The 21,354-nt window shown below is 47.2% G+C and overlaps 1 protein-coding gene across 2 annotated transcripts in view; it reads right to left on the reverse strand.

Moving 5' to 3' along the window:
* The window catches only part of Pxdn (peroxidasin), a 72,212-nt gene that overhangs the window by 32,818 nt on the left and 18,040 nt on the right, over positions 1-21,354 (reverse strand). The window contains exons 2-4 of one of the 2 annotated variants that reach the window (XM_087907220.1): positions 7,252-7,323; positions 6,138-6,209; positions 2,049-2,120 (exon numbers count right to left, since the gene is read on the reverse strand). In XM_087907220.1, coding sequence (XP_087763346.1) covers positions 2,049-2,120; positions 6,138-6,209; positions 7,252-7,323 — 216 coding nt within the window. The remainder of the gene's footprint in view (positions 1-2,048; positions 2,121-6,137; positions 6,210-7,251; positions 7,324-21,354) is intronic. The other variant, XM_087907221.1, reaches the window with a different exon arrangement.

Consider the following 21,354-nt stretch of genomic DNA (forward strand, 5'->3'; position numbering starts at 1 on the left):
TGACCCTCCTCGAGTGCAGGAGTGTACCCCTCACTCCCATGTGACAATGTGTTTGCAAGACAAGAAAGAGAAAGGACATTGAGGTCAGTGATTGCTCCAGCACTGAATCTGATCCAAGAATACCAAAGGAGGCAGGACCAAAGAGAAATCCTCAGTCCCCATTATGTGTGCCTGGTGTGTGCTAGGAAGCTGTGACCAATTCCTTATAGTCCCCACGCTCCGGGGGCTCACATGAACCGCCAACACTGGGGAGCTGCTGAGGAGTCTCTGGTTGAACCTGTGAGTCCTGAGCTAAGCTGGAAGAACAAGCAGAAACAAAAGTGGGATATTTGAGGCTCCCAGGGCAGGTAGCACGGTTTGTGTTCAAAGCCCTTTATCCTGCATGAAGTGTGGACAGGTGGGCCTCAGACATCCTGCCCTAAGAAGCACCAGGGACAGTGGTTTTCAGAGTTTGCAAACCTCTGAACTGCTGAGGCTCCAGGTAGAATCTGGGCCCCATCAGCCTTCACTGTATGGCTGAGAAAATGGAGGACAGGGAGAGACTCCTCGTGGAAACGGAGCACCATTGCTGAATCAGGGTGTGGCACTGAGAGGATGATGAGGGTCTCCTGAGGACCAATTTGAAAATGCACAGCGGATCCCAGCACTGCCACAGGGCTCTCCACCCAGGCTTCCCCAGCTTCACGGTTCCCACTGTCCCTGCTGAGTGGCTAAACCCTGCAATTTCTGCATGCAAGGGAAGAGTCAGGTAGAGCCAGCAGGCATTCTCTTCCCAGTCAGACTCCACACAGACCTCAGACAGAGCCTGGCCACGCCTGCAAGGGGTCCTTTGTCCCCAAGTCCACTACAACACTCGGTTCTCAGAAAGAAAGCCGAACCCCAGCAGCAGCAACCTGCCTCCCCTAGTATGGGGTTTTGTAAAACCCTTGCTGACTCAGGAGGCTGCTCTCTGTCACCAGAAAGCCTCACTGGCTACTTCATGGAAGCCACTCAAACCCGTTTGCTCTTTATTCCCCCTGGCTGGGTTCTGTCCCTGGACTCGCTGCCAACTAAGTACCAGGATGACTTCGTGAAAACAGAATGTACCCCTTTGTAAACGCCCACAGGAGTCATGTCTCCAGATTTCCAAGTTTTTGCAATAAACCTGGATTTCTTATTTCATCTGTCTGAAGAAATTTACGCAAGACCTTCCAAATAACCTCTTCTGAACACGCGTGTGCCCCTCCCTAGGCTCCTAGACCTGCCTACTGACAAATTAAGCTCCTTTGTGGATAGAGGTGTACGATGTGGCCCTGCCTGCTGCTGCCCTGACCCAGCTACGCTGGCCCTCCAGGATAACACGGGAACAGGCACAGGACTAGAGTGCAAGGCTACTCCTTCAGTACATCTAACAGCTGTTTTCTGTCCATGACATTGTAAAGCCAAGATAGCCTGAAATCCCACTAGGATTGCCTCAGCTTATTGAGTGGAAGGTCGCTAGCCAGACACATAAACCAGAAAATTCTTTGCAACTTTACTGGAACCTCATGCAGATAAAGCACAATGACTTATTTTATAACAAAGTGCAAGTTCATATGCGGCTTAGGAAACAGAGGGCACTTTGGCACACTCAGCACCTACAAGGGGGTAAGGCATGTGTTCTCCAAAAGAATGGCACCATGGTCGAAACCGCACATGGCTCTGAACACAGATCCTGTCCCCTGCTGGACACGCCTACCACAACAGAATCTAGCCCAGGCTTGTTTGCATGTCTGTGTTTCCACCACCACGTGAACACCAAATTTCTTACTGTTAGACAGGAAAGCAAGTTATGTTCCTGTTCCTGCAAATGGCGAACGCAGGGCCAGGCTCTGGTGCAGAGGTGAAACACAGCAATGTCTGCTCTCGGGTGGGCGCAGGGTAGCAAGGTGGGTGAAAAACGCCCACTGCTGCTTCTCCTCGTCATGCACATCCTCCCTGCACCCCGGGAAGTACAGACATGCATCATGCAATCAGTCATCTGTCCCTACGGGGGGCAGGAAGGCAGGTGGCAGGAAGGGGACACTTACAGTTGCTCTAGAGAGGCAAGTCCCTTAAATGCTTGCCTGTCAATTGACTGGATCTCATTCTTGTACAAATAGCTGAAACAAGAAACATGGAGGAGTATTAGCATACACATGAGCGCTCACCTCCAGGGGGAGGAACTGAGCGGACACTGGGAGAACAGTTTAAAATCAACGACTGCAGGAGGGCACACACAAGACATTGCACTGCGGGTGCCAGGCCACTCTCAATAGCCAACGTCTCTTACACTTCAAGGATCAAGAGCAAGGGGGTCCACAGAGTCTCCTATGTGTCTACTGAGGTCCTGACAGCTGCTTCCAAGCCTGGGAAGATAAAATGCTTTCTCTACACAAGCCAAGGCATTGACTGTAAGATCACAGCCAGCGCTTTCAAACGAAATAGAAACACCAGCACAGCTCTGGAAAAACAGAGAGTCTGAAGGTGTCTTGAATCCCTCTCCCACCCAGAGCCCATTCTTCTACAGCAGATGACTCCTTCCCAAGAGTCATGTGTGCTACAGAGTCTGTTTGGATTGGCCTATAATCTAAGAAGGGACTTTACATTTCTAAATGGTCGAAATTAAAACAAACAATTGTATTTCATGCTAACAGGAGCATTGTGTGACGTTCCTAACTCAGGGTCCTTCAATAGTCCATGGGAGCAGGATACAATTATCCTTCCATAGGTTCCTTCGCCTTTGTTCTGCATGAAGGGTGACCTGATCATCTGCAGAGAAACCCCAACCTGACTCAGCATAGGCAAGGATTGCCACTGTGAAGTGCCACAGTTCCGGAAGGAGCCACCCAGCATGTGTGCTGGAGCTACCTCAGTGTGACTTCTCAACATGTGAACAAGCCAAGCTTGCACTGTCCCTCAGCAGCCACCCTGGTGGCTCTGGAGGGCACTTTGAGTTAGAGATGATTCCCCTGCCCTCTGGGATTGGTGGGTCTACCAAGTCCTTTAGTATAAATGGTTTGTCCTCACTTGTGACTCAGGTAGAGGTCAAGTCAAAGGCAAACTCCCTGCCAGGAGAAATTAACACTTCAAGCTGATGGCTCAGTATCTACTATTACTACTGTGTTCAGAGAGTTTCCATGAACACACATCAAGAGTGTTCGTGTGTGTGTGCGCGCACGCGTGCGTATGGTATGATAAAATTAAAAAGGATATTATGGAAGCAGAGTGGGAAGCAGAGGGGGTAATGAATATTGGTCAGGACAGAGCAGAAGTTGGGGTTGAGGGAAGGGGGAAGCCAGTGGGAGAGAAGGCACACTGAGGGCAATGGAGTCTAGGAACAAATGAGAAAGCGTCATGACACCTGTGTATGAAGATGCCATAATAAAATCCAGCCCTTTGTGAGCTAACATTAATAAACATAGAAAATAAAAACTGAAAAATATGGGTAGCAACAAACAAAAAGATGTATGAGAAAAAGGGAAATAAAATAAAAAAAACAGACAGCATTCTTTGCCTTAATTCTTGGGGTACAACATGTCCAGGAACCCACTTCATGGGACTGGTCATTCTCAAAGGGTCTCCCCCTTCTCTCTGTGAGAATCACTAAGGTGGCCCCCACCAAAGAACCATAACCTTTAGCACTAACCACCCAGGACCTGCCTGTCCCCAACAATAGCCCAGCACCTACAACAAAAGCCTATCAGAAATTGGTCCTCCAGGCTCTTTGAAAACATGCACCTATAGTAAAAACTCAACCTTTCTGCGTCCCAGTTTCTTGAATGGACAGAATCACTGAGCTAAATAACTATGCACAAGGGTTTTAGGAACTTCCTGGTACATGTCCACTTCTTCGGCCTGAGTTACCACAGCCTCCTGTGTCCACTTCTTAGAGCAAAACACCAAAGAATTTTGCCTTCTTCTAATGCAGAGAGTCCTTCTGAGGGGTGTGTAAATAATTAAGTCCAACTAATATATATGAAAGTATGTGTTTATAAAGACGCTAGTGGTACTGGGGGTACAGCTCAAAGGTAGAGGGGCAAATCTCTGGATTCTATGCCCAGTACCACACACACACAAAAAAAGACATTTAAAAACAAAAAGACACCAGAACACAATGCATTTCCTTAAGAATAAAAAAAACAGTTGATGTTCTAATAATTCGTTGTAATTTTTTATTTTACGCTTGATCCTTGTACCAGGCCCTTTGTCTCAAGCACCCATCTCATCATTGGGAAATAAAGAAATGAAGCAGGTGGCCAGTGCCTGAATAGAAGTAATAGCAGTTCAGAAAATAAGGACTACACAAAGTTAAAAAAAACAAACAAACAAAAATCCACAAGGCTGAGATAATAAAATTTAGACATAATCTTTTATCTTTTTAAAAATATTTATTTATTTATTTATTTATTTATTTGATGTGTGTTGGTGTTTTGCCTGCATGTATGCCTTGTGTGAGGGTGTCAGAATCTCTCGAACTGGAGTTATAGACATTTGTGAGCTGCCATGTGGGTTCTGGGACTTGAACTTGGGTCCTCTAGATGAGCGACCAGTGTTCTTAACTGCTGAACTGTCTCTTCAGCCCCTAGACATCTTCTTAAACATGTAAAATACTATTATGATAGTGATGTTCAATATGCTCTCCCAATGTGATCCCAGGGAACTGGAGGACAAAGCCAGCAGGGACCTACACAAAGCAAGCTGCAAGAGGCATTAGGCTCCAGTCTTGGCAGCCTGTCTCCGGGTGTGACCTGGTGTAATGGTCTCTATGGAGACCTACTGTCCTGACCCCACTCTAAGCTATGGGAGGGAGAGAAGCCAGTGTATGGTTGTTTGGAAGGGAAACAGCCAAAGGGTAAGGCTAGCACGTTGTGGAAGACAGTACCCCAAACTTCCTGAGACTGTGTGTATTTTCAGAAGGAAAAATAAAATGAAACATAAAACGGTTAAAAATACAGGCGCATGCACAGCAATGCTGGCATCAGCTGACTCCACTTTCCAGGAAATCAATCCTCCCTGGTAGAACTTGGACGGCAACAACAAGGAGGTCAACAGCAAAGGTCGGGAGCAGAAGCCTGCCATCCTGGCTGCAAGCATCAGCCTCAAGAGTGTCTATGCCAGAGGAGCTGGGGGCAGGGTTTGCAAACAACACTGGCACTGAGGAAAATGTATTCCAGTAAACAGAGCTGAAGGGAGGTCCCCTGGCATCTCAGGTCAAAACCGATTTCCAATACATATCAACACTGGAAAAACAAAACAAAAAAAACTACTCTGTTTGTTAAAAAATCAGCTCAAATTCAAGGTGTTTCCATGCATCATGGTATGGATTTCCCTAACAAAAATAACTGACAAAATGGCTCACTTTGGGAAGTCAGCCAAGGTCCTAAAAGAATCATTCTTATTCTGGGCACAACCCATAGGACACCATGTTGGCCCTCATGCTACATCAATCCTTCACATTTACACTAAGCACCTAGGCAGGGTACTAAGCTGGTACAAGACAGGACCCCAGGCTAACCTTAAACTTGAGGGGGTCCTCAAGTGTTAGACTCATAAACAACACTCCTGGCATTTAAACATGTTTTTAAAGAGTAACGATTTTCTAAACTTCTCAGAGCTGACTTCAACAAGTAAGAGATGATCCGAACCATGAAAGTAAATATTCAAATAAAAAACACTTCACTAGATAAAAACCAAAAGAGGCAAAAATCAAGAAGATGAAAACATTACCAGAAATTAGTGACACTCCAGAGGAATTAGCACTTCACAGTCAGAACCCACCTACAGTTGGAAAAGCAGCTGAGACCTCACTAGCTACAGCACGCGTTTCTCTGTGCATATACCCAGGGAGGCTGTGTCTGCCCAAGCAAGCTGTGCACACTGCCCCGCCCACCCTGGAAAGTCATAGTGCCCGGCCCACAGCTGCCAAAGGCAGTACCTAGGTGCATGTCACTCAGCCCACGTCGCCTATCACTTATACAGACGACAACATGTTGTAGAATCTCACTCACCTAAAACTGAAACCATGTGGGACGGTGTCTTTACAGTAACCCACAGACAGGACAAGCCTTGCTTCTACATTAAAGACTCTAAAGGCAGACAGCACATGTTTGCAGGCCTGAGGCCGCCCCACAACTTACAGGTATTTTAAGTTCTCCAGGTCCTCAAAGGCACCACTGGGAATCCTCTTGATCTGGTTATTGTTGAGAAGCCTGTGGAAGAAAATGCCAAGAGAGGTTTATAAAACAATCAAAAACGTTTCCAAATTATACTAGGGAAAATCATTTCTGTAGCCTTGAAAGGGTCAGAAAATGATAAAATATAGACCTTACTGCCAGCGGTCATTAAATCCCAGCTCGAGAACCATCTTGAGTTACTATGGTTACCAGATTACCTCTCTCTGCCATGGTCATATACATTAAAGAGGTAAACCCTCTTCACTAGACACAGGAAGATGCATCTTTCCACAGTCACCTTTCCGTGTCTCTGATCTGGCAGGACTAAGGGCCCATTTACCACACTGAGTAGGATGTTTGTCTCCGAGGTTTGCCATTCTTCCACAGGATGAGGAGCTGGGCAGAGCCACCTCCCTCTCACTCTGCCCTCAGGACTTGGTTCCTTATTTCCACTCCCCTAGGATCAAAGCTCGATGGTGTAACTCAGTGGCTCCAAAGCCTTGTCTATGGCCAGGCTGAGCTCAGGAGATGACGGTCCTCCTCAGTCAGACAGGGGAGAGATGAAGGCAAGTGCCCACCTGCGAGGCCAACTGAGGCAGCCGAGGGAGGTGTGAAGTGGGAGTGAGTCCCACTAAAGCCAACCCAGGCAGCAGAGAAAGGTGTGAAGAAGTGGGAGTGAGTCCCACCGAGGCCAACCCAGGCAGCCCAGGAAGGTGTGAAGTGGGAGTGTGTCCCACTGGGGCCAGTCCAGGCAGCTGAGGCAGGTGTGAAGTAGGAATGAGTCCAGCTGAGAAAACCCAGGCAGCTGAGGGAGGTGTGAAGTGGGAGTGAGTCCCACCGAGGCCAGCCCAGGTAGCGGAGGGAGGTGTGAAGTTGAGATGAGTCCTACAGGAGGTCTAGGTACGCTGGTCTACATGCAAAAGGCAAAAAGGTCTCCACTATCCTGGCTTCTACCATCCATCCCCTCCAACTGTGGCAATCAGAGGACGGCCACAGCACTGACATCTGCCAACAGATACACAGTACAACCATCTTTCTTTTTTCTCTCTCTAGCTCCCCACTAGATCTTCTCACTTACAGTGTGTTCAAGTTCCTCAGTTTCCTGAATGCCCCAGGTTGGATCTCTCTGATTCTGTTGAACCGAAGATCCCTGCAAAGAGATAGGAGATGTATTTTAATCAATCAATTAATTAATTAACTTTAATTAATTAATGCACAGCTGCTCTCCTTAAACAAATTATTTCAAGATAAACAGACATTTTAAAAATCACATAGGCCACCATCTCTGGGTGAACTCTCTCATTGTAGGTATATTTTTCTTTCCGAGTGAAGGAACAACATTACACACAAGAAATCTGTTTAACTGATAAGTTAGGTAGATTAAAACAAACAAACAAAAAACGACAGGAATGAATGCCCTACACATTCCATCCTTGGCCAAGCCCACTGAACATTCTACTTCCAGAAAGCCTCGGGACAACACACAGGTAGATCTATGTAGATCCAAGGTGTCACGCCTGCTGTGAGCACAGAAACCTTCAGCATTTGCCAGCAAGGCAGGCGCTGAAACACCTGAGGGGCAGTGTTATCTCCATGATTTAACTGGTTATCTCAAAGTGCTAAGTCATCTCAACAGGGGAATTGGGAAAGAGCCAGCCTGCACACACACTGCAGGCTAGTGTTCCCAAACAAGTAGATAAGCAGAGTTCGGCTTATATTGAATTATTAAAATGGGTCCCTGGGGAGGGGCGCATACGTAGGCAGCAGCATACGGGGACTGGAGAGCACAAAAGAACTGACTTTGGACTGATCAAACAAAACAAGGGCTCTAAACCCTATGGAGCTGAGTTCAGTGCGAGTATTGAAAGATTCGGAGCACCTACACACCTCGGCGAAAGCCCATAGACAGGTCAAAGGCCTTCAGGCAGCTAGGCAGTGACCATGTGTAGACACCCCTCTCAAAAAGATCATCACTAGCTTGAGCTGAAAAGTCAATTTATAGGCTAGTGAGGTGGTGCAAGGGGAAAGGCACTTCCACCCACCCTGAAAACCAAAGTCTGTTCACTGGGACCCACATGGTGGAGGGGGGAAAATGACTCCCACAAGTTACCTCTAATTTTCACAAATGCACAGTGGTACACACACACACACACACACACACACACGTAAAAAAAAAAACCCACCTAAATTTACACACGTGAACTCATTGAGTAATAAACAGAAGCCCACATCTTTAACAGGTCATTTCAATAGGGATTTTGTTGTAGGTTAAACTGTGTTTTCCCAGAATTCACACATGTAAATCCTAACCCCAGTGCCTGGGGTATGGCTGTGTATGAAGATGCAGTCTTCCATAGAAGATCAAGTTAAAACATAGGGCCTAGCCCGACATAACTGGTGTCCTTATAAGAAGGGAAACAGGGAGACAGATATACAAGGAGGGGGGGGACAGCTAGTGAAGGCCACAAGTCTACCGGAAAGGAAGAGGTCATGAGGTAAGAGAGAGGGTTCCCTGATGAGCATTTCAGTCTCTACTTACAGCTGTGCACATCTGGCTAAGCCATGCAGTGAGAACTGGGACAGAACAGGAATCACAGGATGATTCACAGCCAGAGTAATGAGAAGTCATTTCTCTTACGCTGTCCTACGACCTGAAATGGTCACTGTCTCTTAAGGATCTAATTATCTTAAGCAGATTCAACAGATGCCAGTGACCTATAGAATCAGTTCCACTTCATAGTTCAAAAGGAGACTTCACAAAATGCATCTGGGTCACCAAAGTGAACTGTTTGGCTGAGGAGCCAGCAAAGGGTTGCGGTTGGTCCTTCTTGCTATGGTCAAGTTCTCCAGGTGAAGGGTAAGTCAAGGTCGCTTGCCTTTCTGCTCCCAGAGTAGCCCAGCTTCATTCCAGTCTCCAAACCATGCCCTCTTACCCACGTTCTCCTCCAAGATTTTACCGTGGGTCCTGCTCTTGCCCTGGTCAATCCTTGGTACTGACATAGATGTTTTTATTTAAGTGAGATGTTACCTCACAGTGCATCCAGCAGGACATGGGGAGAGTCAAGAGAGGGGATGGGCCACAGGTGAAAGATCTGTGGAAGGGTTGGAGCCAAACGGATCAACTGTTGCTAAGATGTGAAATCTGGTTAGCCAGGCTTTAGGGTGATCTCAGACATGGGGCAGAGGCTCTGACCAGACCCAAGTGTCAGATACATGATATATTCCGGAAGGTATGCCACGCATCAATACTTAGAGACGAAAAACACACTCAGCGTGGGAACCAGTCACACTACCGCGAGCTCATCAAATTCCATCTCAAAGGACAATGCACATGAATCTCTCTCGGAAGCTAAACAGCAGCTAAGGAGGGCCAAAGGGTTGGTCAGTTAAGATGAGGTCTAAGCAGTATAAAGAGAAAGCTATAAAAGGCACCGCCCCCAGTCTACAGTTGGGGCCACCAATCCTCTGATCCTAGGGACAAGCGCTGGCTGGCTGACTGTGAGCACTCAGCCCATAGCCAGGGCTTAGAGGGCTGCGGTGCAACTTCACACCATTGAGCACAGACTGGAATCTGAGTGCTTGCCAAGCAGAGCGGGACAGTCGCCTGCTGAGCTGCTGCTTGCATTTTAATGTGACTGCACCTTAGTCACCATGCATTTCTGCTAGACAGAGCTGGGGCAAGTTCAGAAGCCGATTTCACAAGTTGTACCTAAGCAACCAAGAACTGCCCATCTCAGGCTGAGGCTAAGAGGGTAGAGCGTTCCCTCTGAAACCAAAGGTGGAGGGGGGGGGAGGCTCTTAAATAACCAACTGAAACCTCAAAGAACCAAAGCGAAACTTCAGAACTGGGCAAGGGTAGCTGAGATGAAAAGCTCACTCCGCATACCTTGTGACATACTTAATATTGCAGATGCGGGACCGTGAAAGCCTAGCTGAACGCTGAAGGCTACCTGACTGGAAAGGCAGATGTTTATCCTTACACACGTGCATGCTTTTCTGTCTGATGACCACAGCACAGGAAAAGAGCTGAAATGGGCACGGTTGAGGGGGGAAGGATGACAATCCAGTCTACATGTCCACACCTCACAAAGACACTGGAACAGAGTTCTATACTTCAACTCGGAGATGTGCTGTGGCCTTGACATATAACTAGAGGAACCAAATGCCCTTTCAAGGATGACCCGCAAGTTCAGGCACCTGACAGGGCTTCATTTCTCCTGCATGAAGGTTTTCTTAGGGAGCCACAGGGAAGTTGCCACAAAGCCACAAAGTTCCCGCAGGGCCCTCAGTCAGCAGCGGCAGCAGCATCAGCGGTAGTGGCTAAGGCAACATTCGGCAACTTTCAGATGGGAATTCTGGTTCACACCCGAGAGCACAAAACAGGAACTTGGGGACAGAGCAGAAGTGTGTGTTTAAGCAAACTCTCCAGGGGAAACAAGACAAGGTTCAAAAACAGGACCCTTCGATCTGCTAGGAAAGCTGCAGCACACATATGAATTTGTACACGTGTGCATGTCTACAACACAGAAATGGTCTTTATACGTGTTCACTGGTTGGTGTGTGCATACAGCAGCAGCAGCAGGATGCCTCTTTTCCAGCCGCTGGTCTATTTATCACGGCTGTGACGTTTAAGTGTGAATAGACCAACCCTTTGACATCTGCGCATGTCTCGGGAAACAGACCCTAGAGAACTGGAGGGTGTGGTCCTCTGCCCTCTTCATCATAGATTCACGACGATTCAGTTGGCCCTGTCGTTCTTATTTTTAAAATCATAATAGTCCTACCAAAAACTCTAACCGGGGTGGGGGGGGGGGGAAGACCACTGCTTCGAACTCTACAAACTAAAAAGCACTTCAAAGTCTCTTCTTGGCTCTGCGTTCTCTCTCCTTCACTGGGCCAGGAGTGGGGAAAGTGTACCAGCGGCCAGGGAGTCATGGCTCCCCACTCCCTTGCTAATTACTAGGCCATCTGGCGCCCACCCTTACGGTTCGGAAAAAACACTTCCCCAGCAAATGATGAATGTCTCAAACTTCCTTCGTGGAGCTGGCATGAAGTAGGAGTGGAGGTGGATTCTAGAAAGTTCTGGAAAGGTCATAAACAGAATGATTACCTGAGTGTGAACCTCAGAGAGAGTAAACACATGTGTTCCGTTGCCACCAGGGCCCGAACCTCAGGAAACTCCTTACAGCAGCTCTCCATGGTGAAGAGCACCGGTTTGTTTTGTTTTCTAACCCCTGGACACCAGGTCATAAATACCAATAGAAGTGAGACCAAGGAGCATGCCGTGAAAGACACAGACCCCAAGTGAGCATTGTTTTCAGAACACTCATCCTGAGTATTACCTGTCCCCCATAGAGCTCAGAGGTTCGCCCAGTGACAGCACAGCCTGGGTGTCAATCTCTCTGTTAGGCAGGTTTGACACTTGAGTATCCCCAGAATGAACAGGTGATTACCCAGAGGCTCCCGAGATGGTGACTGGGGAGCAAGATCATGGCTTGCCTCACAGTCCCTATCTGGCTAGAGTGGTAACCAAGGTTTCCTTCTGGAGAAGTGGCCCTGGGAGAATAGGCTAAGGAATTAAAGGGTGGGCTAGGGGAAAGTAACTGGGGTGAGGTGGGGGAAACTCCCCTCCATGGCAAGTACGAGCTCTGAAACTAGAAACCGCCTAGAGTCTGCCATTTTGTACACGGCAGAAGAAATGCACTGGGCAAGAATCAGGCTTAGCTGTGAGCACAGACTCAGGCTGGGAAAGGTTCAGGCAGTTCGTTACCAGACCCTTCCAGACCCTCCAGTCCCGACAGCACCTTTTCTCTCTTCCCCAGGTTACAGCACTGCCATTCTGACCCAGCACAGCCCTTTCAGGTGCAAAGCGTCTTCAATAAGGGTAAAAAAAACGAAGCACAAAACTTCCCACTCCAGCTCAGCATCCAAACACAGGGAAAGAGAGTCATGTTCTGTTTAAAGGGCTAGCAAGGAGTTTCACGGTTTATCTCACTTTTAATGCTTGCTTATTTCTTCCATCATTCCAAAATCTCAATGGAAACACAAAACCTACCAGAAGAGTAAAACCAAATGCTTGGAAAGAAATAATCTAGCTCAAGTTTAAATTATATATCAAAGCTGTAATTCATGAGTCTAGTGAGATGATTCGGCATGTAAAGGAGCTTGCTGCCATGCTTACCACCAAGCCTGACACAACCCAAGTTTCCCCAGCCCCACATGGTAGAAGGAGAGAACCAACCCACAAGTTACCCTCAGACTTCCATAAGCATACTATGGCATACAAGCACACACACACAAGTGCACACATGCCCAAGCAAAATCAATAAATGTTAATACAAATGTTTAAAAGTCATAATTCAGCAAAGAAACATAGAATAATAAAAACAAGATGCAAGATTTTTCTGTTGGTTTGTTGTTGTTATTGTTGTTGCTTTGGGATTTGGGGTTGTATGTGAGTGTGTGCACACATGTATATACAAGTGCACATGAGTAGAGGCTGGGGTGACAGGGAAGTACACGGCCACACCAGCTCAGGTCCTCGAGCTTACACGGCAACTACCCTTACTCACTAAGCCATTTTCATAGTCCAAAATCCAAGTTTAAATCTTTCTCTGGGAAATTTGCCTTAGAATCCCCTTCCACAATACCTGAAGAGGCACAGTCCACTCCGTGGTGCTTAACTTCTTAAGCAGAAGGAATCAACTATAAACAAAAAAGTAGCATTTAAGGATTGCATACAAAGTTTACTTACTGCAATCCTCCATGACACTACTTCTACAATAATACTGGACTTTTTCCTGATAAAAATTCCATGTGTTTTCATTTACTTTGAAATTTAAATATTAAGAATGATTTGGTCAACAAATTAAAAATAGTGTCTTCTGTTCAGTCTGAGAGCCAAAACTACTCTTTTGCTCACAGATGAAGGAGGCTGTTAGTGTGTCAAACCACACTGTTACTTCTCAGGTATGACGGCCACACAGCCTGCATCTCACCGGGGGTTTTGTAGTTTAGTACTTGGTGCTTATGTCTACCAGCAAAAACCTGCAAATATCCCACGGATAAGGCTTCCCCGAGCTGAGCTGAATGCATACGTACTTGTTGCGATTTTATTGCTACTTTCTCTTTACCTTCTTGGGTTTTCAAAAGTTCATTTACAGATTACAAAAGACAGATCTCTGGTATCGCAGGGTCAAAAATCACCGAGTACCAGGGCAGTTAACCTTGCGTCTTTGCTCTCCAGGCACAGGACTAGAGTGCGGGTGTGCTCCAGACTGGGGAATGTTAAACTGATAAACACTCCTCCCAGGAATGCAGACTCACGGGCACTCACTTGAAGTACAGAAAGTATTTTAAATGTGTTCTAGTTTTTAAAATCAGGATCATGGCAGGACAGGTTCAAGCCTTCTCTCCTAGCATGGCCCTGAGTACATTTGTGCTAGCCCCACACACACTAGCACCTCACAGTGAAATGCTGAACGGCAGCTGAAGGAGAGGGGAAAAAGAATCCTAAAACTAGACCTTGTGTCTTTCAGCAATATTTGGCTGCACTAAAAGAATTTCTACCCCATGCTTATGAGTGTATACTCACTAGTGAAAAAGGAAAAAAAAAAAAAAAAGCTAAAATCCGGTACTTTGATAGTTAAAATCCCCTGTGGGGAATGAACACAGAAATCAGTTCCTTTTGCGTCTGTTAGGATGTCTTTTGGCACAGCCTTACACAACACACTTACTTTTTGAATGACGGCAACCGAATACCTTTGTCCCATACACCACACTGCTCACAGATAAGAGCAGTATTTACAAATAGATCACCGTAGGAGAGCAGGAGCCAGAGTGTACAGAAAGCAGAGGCCTGAGAACAAGGTTACTTCAGTCTACTGATGGGAGGAGGACTAACCATAGGGATGAAGGATGCTTACGCAGAGGAAAGCACATAAGAGTTGTGTGCTGAGGGAACTGTGGAGCACCCCTTTCTTTTCTCCACTACTGGGAACTGCTGATCCCTGCTGAGGATGGAGGTTCACAGCTCGAGATGTTAGTAGTGAAAAGGGCTGGAAGGAATCAAAGCATTGTTTTCCACAAAAACCACTGACCCACTGCAGCTGATAGGGAATTCCTGGGGTGTAATTTAGCCAAGTGTTTGCCCAGGGTTGGAGTGACACTTGTGGGAACTGAGAAGAGGGGAGGGAAGGGAGAGGCAGAGGCAGGGCAGGGCTGATGTGTGTTTTTAAAAAATGCAGTTCAGGAGGAGAGTCCAGAGTCTGAGGGAAAGCATGGTCCTGAACTACATGAATGAAGGTGGAGGAAGTGGGCTCTACAGGCTGATCCAGCAGCTCTTGGAAGCCTTGCTACCACCACTGCCCACCTGCCCTGAAGCTTAATGGCCATGGCCATTCCCAACCTCTCCATTATGGAACTCTCTCTCTCTCTCTCTCTCTCTCTCTCTCTCTCTCTCTGTGTGTGTGTGTGTGTGTGTGTGTGTGTGTGTGTGTGTGTATGTGTGTATGTGTGTATCAGGGTGTACACGTGCAAAGGTCTGGGGACAACTTTGTAAATCAAATTCGGGTCTCCTAGACATCTCCTAGCAGTTTTGAACACATAGCTGTCAGTGTTCTTTCTGAGCTCACTAACTTGTGTTTGAGGGTGATATGGGGCATTTTCTGATGGGAATGATTTATTCATTGTCAATGATCTGTGGAGGTCTCGCACAGGGAGAACACAGTAGAGGTGGCAGGTACACTCTGCCTGCAGGGCACCATCAGCAAGGAAAACCGGTCTTCAAGGGCAGGAAGATGAATGGCCTCAACCAGAAAGCTGAACCCCCGGGCTTCAGGAGTGTGGGTTAAAATCATGCATTTTGCTGGGATCTGTACCATCCAATTCTAGTTTGCTTAAGCACATCCCTTCTTCTACTCAAACGTTACGAGCTCTTTGAGACAGGGTATTTAGAACAAAATCTTTTCAAATGATTTAAGGAGAAGAATGTTGGACACTGTGATTGACAGTTCCCACCTCACCTTCCCACCCGCAAGGTGCACCCTTTCCTATTAGCTCAGCATGGGAATCTCAGAGGAGCATCTCGGAAGCCCTGCCTTCCCACGACCAGGCGCAAGCAGGTGTAACTAGACTTCACATCTGTTTCACCCCTTCCAACTCCATCCACCATCCCCTAGTCTGACCTCACTCTCTGGCCTGTTTAAGTCAGAATCACTGGTGCAATCAACCCATGCACCAAGGCAATTCAATAATTGCCATGACTGTTGCTGTAAAGGCAAACCACAAGACCCCCCTTACCTCCCTCTTTTCTCAGGCTCCACACCCAGCCTCAGCCCTCTCCATGCTGTACATAGGTCTCCTCCATCCAGCAATGAGATACAACCCCTGGTTCCAGGGCCAGACACATGACGTCCTCACAACCCAGAATTATTTCTCACTATGCATCCTGTGAGAATGTAACCACATTAGTTCTGGAAAGCTGGATCCAGTCTCAAAGGCTATGACAAAAGCTGTGTTAGGTAGTGGTGCATGAATTTCATCCCTGCACCATCGAGGCAGAGGCAGGCTAATCTCTGCAAACACGCAGCTGTGGTGGTTTGAAAGAAAATGGCCCCCAAGGAGAGTGACACTATTAGGAGGTATGGTTTTGTTGCTGGAGGAAATGTGCCACTGTGGGGACCGGCCTTGAGGTCTCTTTTGCTCAAGCTTCCCTCAGTGTGACAATGAGTCCGCTTCCTGTTGCCTTCTGATCAAGATGTTGCCAGCACCATGTCTACCTGCACGTTGCCATGCTCCCTGCCATGATGATCATGGACGGACCCTCTGAGACTGTAAGAAAGCCACCACAATTAAATGTTTTCCTTATAAGAGTTGCCCTGGTCATGGTGTCTGTTCACAACAATAAAATCTCTAACTAAGACAGCAGCCATGTTGGTTTTATGTAGCAAGTTCCAGGCCAGCTACATGGTAAAACTCTATCTCAAACAGAAAGAAAAAGAAAAATCCTCTTAGGGTCTGTCTGGGTGGATCCCATTGTGACTTTGCATACACTCCTGGGGTCCTGGGTTTATGGAGCAGAGTGAGCCTGAGTTAGCGAACTCCCCACAAGCCTAACAAAGCTTCCATGTGAGCAAGCACTGTGAAGAGGCCCTGCTGATATGTTCAGGCATGTTAGAAATTTAAAGCCACAGGGTCAGCTCTAAGAGAAGAGCTCTGTGCTGTCCCTTCATGAATGAGCTTCTTAAAACAACACAAAACCAGGCTAGTAAGGGGACTCAGCTGGTAAGAGAGACAACCTGACTTCTATCCCCCCTTTCCACACAGTGACACACAGACATATACAAATATACACATACAGTAAATAATAAACAAACAATAGAATAAATTTATATTCTTAAAAACAAAACAGAAACTCAGAAAAGTTTTTAAAGGCTTAAAACTTGGACAAGCATGAAAGCAGCTTGTGGCTCAAACCCTGCTTGTCTATTTGTTTCAGGGTTTGAGTCCCAGTGATGATTTTTAACAACCAACATTTTTTTAAATCACATTTCCCACTTTGAGCTCTTTAGAAAATAACTTTAAACTATGAGCTACTCACTTTTAAAAAGCAATTAGCCCCAGCACCATCTGTCCCCAGGCAGGGGCTTGCGCGTTCAAGCCCTCAACCCCGGGTTTTCAGAAGCCCCTGATTCCAGCGAGGCTAGAGCCCCAGCCTTCCATCAGGTCCCAGCAAGTCCTCCAGCAAATATGTTAAAGGGGAATTGTGCAAGCCACAGCCCCTCAGGCACTCCCAAGTCTCTCCTAACTTTTCTGATCCATTGAACAGTTAAAGTGAATTAAGGTATCCTTTTTTATTTTTCTGATAGTAAACCATAGGGAAATTTATTTTAAAAAATTATTTGGCATACATGCAATTTTCCCATTTATTAAAGACAAAAGTAGAACTGCATGTAAATGAGGCAAATGTGTCTATTTCGTTATTTATTACACACGTGAACCCATTGCTGCTGTGCTCCTGTACACGCCCCCTTTCCCCTCGCCCTGTCCCATCAGTTCCTTCTGTCAGCCTGAGCAGTTCACATCCCTCTTCCTGTCGCCTATATTATTAGATGCATCTATAAAGTCTAGGGCTCACAACTGAGAAACCCATGCCACAGTTTCTCTGGGGCCGACTTAATTCACGCAATGACCAACTCCAGTTGTATCCATTTTTCCTGCAAAGGACAGAACTTCATTTCTTAGGGCTGAATTTTTTTTTGCACAGATTCACTTTTAAGCAACCCCACCTGCATTAGCCAAGTCTTGTGAAAATTAAGTTGCCAAATGCAAGCAACCAAAATGCAATTCTACTGTAATAGCGGGCTTTTCTGCCTTCTGTTTAGACAGCATATCACACACTCAGCTCTTTCCAGACTGTTTACTGACAGGGATGCCAGCCTTCCACGGTGGAACAAGAGTGAGCGCCATGCCCATGGCGGGGCACCTCTGCATCAGACCAGGATACCTGGTATGGCAATGGAAGACTGTGTCATCCACAGCAGAGAAGCCAAAGGTTTGGTACCCTTGTCAAAATCCCAGGGAAGAGAATTGTGTCCAGGTGCCCAAATCAGCCACCTGCCAGTGCATGCCCTAGAAGATCACTTGATAGGAAGAATACGAAGCCTTCGGTGCTTGAGAATAACCAGTCCCCTTGCCCAAGGGCCTGAGACACTTCCTAGGGCTGCTGAGGAGTCCACAAAGCCTGTGGTGGAAATGACCCAGGAACCCTCCTCAGAATCCTGCCCCAGCCAGAACAATGAGCCTTGTCCTGGACCGCAGGGATCCGCCTAGCCCTGCAGGCTGGGAAGAATGGCCCTTCTTAAATTATCTTCCCATCTCTCCCGGTCTGTAAACCCAGTAGCTAATGTTTGCTTTGGATTCCCTGTCCTACTGAGAAAGTCCAAGCCTGGACTGTTCACAAAAGGTTCATCCTTTGTCTCTGCATGGTTCCAATCAGAGAGCTCAGTGTATGTGTGTGTGTGGGGGGGGATGATGTAGCTTGCTCTCTGCCAGAGCAGAAGGCTCACACAGCTAGGGGTGATGGGAGTTCTTCTCCATCCTCTCAGCTGCTTGACCTGCCAGCCCACTAGAGGACTGCATCTCCAAGCTCTGACTACCTCTGCTCTTACCAAACCTCCCATCTATCTCTGGCCTACCATGAAGCCTTCTCCTGACGGAAGAGATAAAGTCCTTGGGATCCCCAAAGGATATTCATTCTACCTTTGCACGGGCAGCACGGACTTTACAAGGTTTCTTCTCTCAACCCGGACAGAGCAGGATACACATATAGAGGAGATCAAAGTGGGCCCTGATCTAAAAAGACTCCACATGGTAAGACGATGGCTTCAGGCTGTGGCCTGCCTTGGGAGACTACTTCACAAAGTAGTGGTAGACTCCATTTTGAATGAAAATGCACAGGCAAGATAAAGCCCTTGTGTGTATAGACACCCAGGAAGCAAAGACTCAAGTAAAAAGTTACCTACCACCCATAAACTTTGATCAAAGTAGACTAAGAACACATAGACACATGGGCATATCCAAAGTCTAAAGGAGGCCCCCAAACCGATTACACACACTAGCTACAACCTCTTCACCACAAGACTACTAGGAGTAACACACTGAGACTGAAGAGCTAGTAGGATTCCCCAGCACCTGGTCAGATGCCTCAAGGCTTATTCTGAGAAGCTGTTAAAGCTCAGGACATCAGCCTGTTTTTCCCACCTGTGATACCCAATCCAGTTCTAGCTAACTCTTGAACAAGCTGTCACCACGACCTGCATTTGACAACGGTGAGCTTGCAGGGCTAGAAGCCCTGCGGTTCACTCATAAAAGTCTCAAATCTGGTCCCTGACAGATTCTTCCTTGAGGCTGTGTGAGCTCTCTGCCTTCAATGTAGCTTCTTTAACTTGTTCATAGCCATCATATAACCTAAATATAACTGTGCGACGTGTAACGTGTGTTCAGAGAGTTAACGTTAGTATAGTAATTAAGACTGGAATAAAAGAATCTGGACTCTGTGATTGACAAAGGCCCGATGACCAAGTGAAATCAGAATTACTCGGTGAATTACAGAACAGACATTGCACACACATTCTCAGCTTCCTACCCAACGCGGGCCCCATGTGGGACCTGGGAGGAAGAACCCCAGGGTGCTTGCTCCCTTGCTTCTGTGTTCTACACCCCGCAGAAGACACAATGATAAGGTGACTGCCAGCGAGCAGGAAGACCTGCAGGACAGTGGCATCTTAAGTTCACACTCCCAGTCCCAGAACCACTCATCGTGATCTATGCCATCTAAAGCAATGAAAAAAGCAGGAACCAGAAGCTGCCCAGTACCCCAGCAGCCAGACTGACACCACACAAAGGCTAGCACAGCCACGTGATTTCACAGCAGGGCGCACACTGATTAACATCCTCGCCTCTGTGATTCTCTTGTTCCTTTCACAGATAATTAGGGCAGTACACGGTACATACAAAAGCCAGACCACGCTGGTGCCGAGGGTAGAGTCTGGGCATTCAGTATCAGTGTCTCTGTCCCAGCAGGCAATGCAGAAAGGAAACCAGCTCAGGTACAAACATCGGTGGATCCAGGGCAACACTGAACCAACTGTGGAGGGGAAGTAAAGATACTGCTGGGATTGTGGTTACAGCAAAACGTCTCACATGAATCACAGCTAACACAGCGGCTGAGCAGGGCAAGAGTGGGCTCTGCTTGCTTCTCTGGCCTCCCTGTAGCCCAGGGCACAGCTTTAATGCACAACGCAACAAGAGCTGTTAACAAATTGCACCCCACTCCTCTGGGTTCACACTTTCAGCCCGCAGAGGCCTTTGCGGACCCTGCTCAGCACTCAAGCATTCACAGATCCTCTCGGGCACACGTCCTCCTCTATCAGAGTTGCTAAAATTAAAACTTGCACAGATCCGCAAAGGACAAACTCAGGAGAAGCCTGAAGCTGGGGTCCTAGCCTGTGTCTACACTAGTTCCCTGTGGACGAGCTATCTCTGCCTAGGGACAACTTGGAAACCCTACCTGCACCATCAGATGGGTTCTCAAGACTTGCTCACCAGCTCCATGGGGCTCCAAACAGGATTGGACTTGCAGAGGACGACACTGGTGAGGGAAGACTGAACTAAGCCAAGAGCAAGGCCCCCAGGTTCCTCTGAGGACAAGGCATCTGTACATCCTGGGGGCCCCAGGACAATCTCTGACTCTACTCTTCTTGACCACAAAACTTCTAAGAAGCCAGTTCAACCTCTAGGGATGTTAAATGGTTACCCCAAATGCCCTACACAAATCTGCAGACATCCTGTCTCCGTAAACAACTCTGTGAGACTTCACCAAATGTCATGAATGAATACTAGGCTCAGAGGGGGTGGGGCTAAAGGTTCTGCCTGTGACCATAAGGAAGCAGTCATGCATACGCTGGGCTGGGAGGACTGAGCAGAGGCTTAGCCTTAGAGGCATGCATATAGTGAAACATTATCCAGAAAAGTCACCCCAGTGCCTGCTTTATCAGTCACAGAGGGTTTTCCAGTATAAACTCTGATGCAGGGTATTTGTTTAGACTACATGATATAGCTCCTTTGAGACTTTAAAGAATGCAGTTTTACTTTCCATCGCAGAACAGAAAGACCTCCCTCAAGTTCTCTGACCACCTCGTTCTCAAAACTCAGGTTGACAAGTCACCTCCACATAGAAGTGGAGGAGAATGGATTCAGGAAATACCTTCAAAGAAGCTATGATCTAGGGCCTAGGAAGGAAGGCCCAAGAGAGTCATTCCCCCCACCCCATCTGTCTGTCTGTCCGTCTCCTCCATCACTTCCTTCTCACTTAAAAAACAAAGAAAGTGATAGACACAGGGCCAGCTTGACTTATAAAGATGGGGGTGGGAGATGGCTAGAGAAATATAACTGTTTCAAAGTCAGGACTGTTTCCTGGGATGGTAACCGCGGCTTTAAACAAGCCGAGAGTGCCTTCCTAAAGCACCCAACAGGAGGGGTGCCAGACATCCCCACATCCCATCCAGTCTGCCCTTCCTGTGCATCCATGTGTGAAGGAGCGCACTGAGTCAGGAGCTGAGCATCGCTCACTACGGCAAAGTCAACGTGCTCGGTTTGCTCAGCCCTAACCTACTTGGAG

This window comes from Myodes glareolus, chromosome 6 (genome assembly GCF_982192425.1).
Source record: "Myodes glareolus chromosome 6, mMyoGla1.1, whole genome shotgun sequence".
NCBI classification, from domain to species: Eukaryota; Metazoa; Chordata; class Mammalia; order Rodentia; family Cricetidae; genus Myodes; species Myodes glareolus.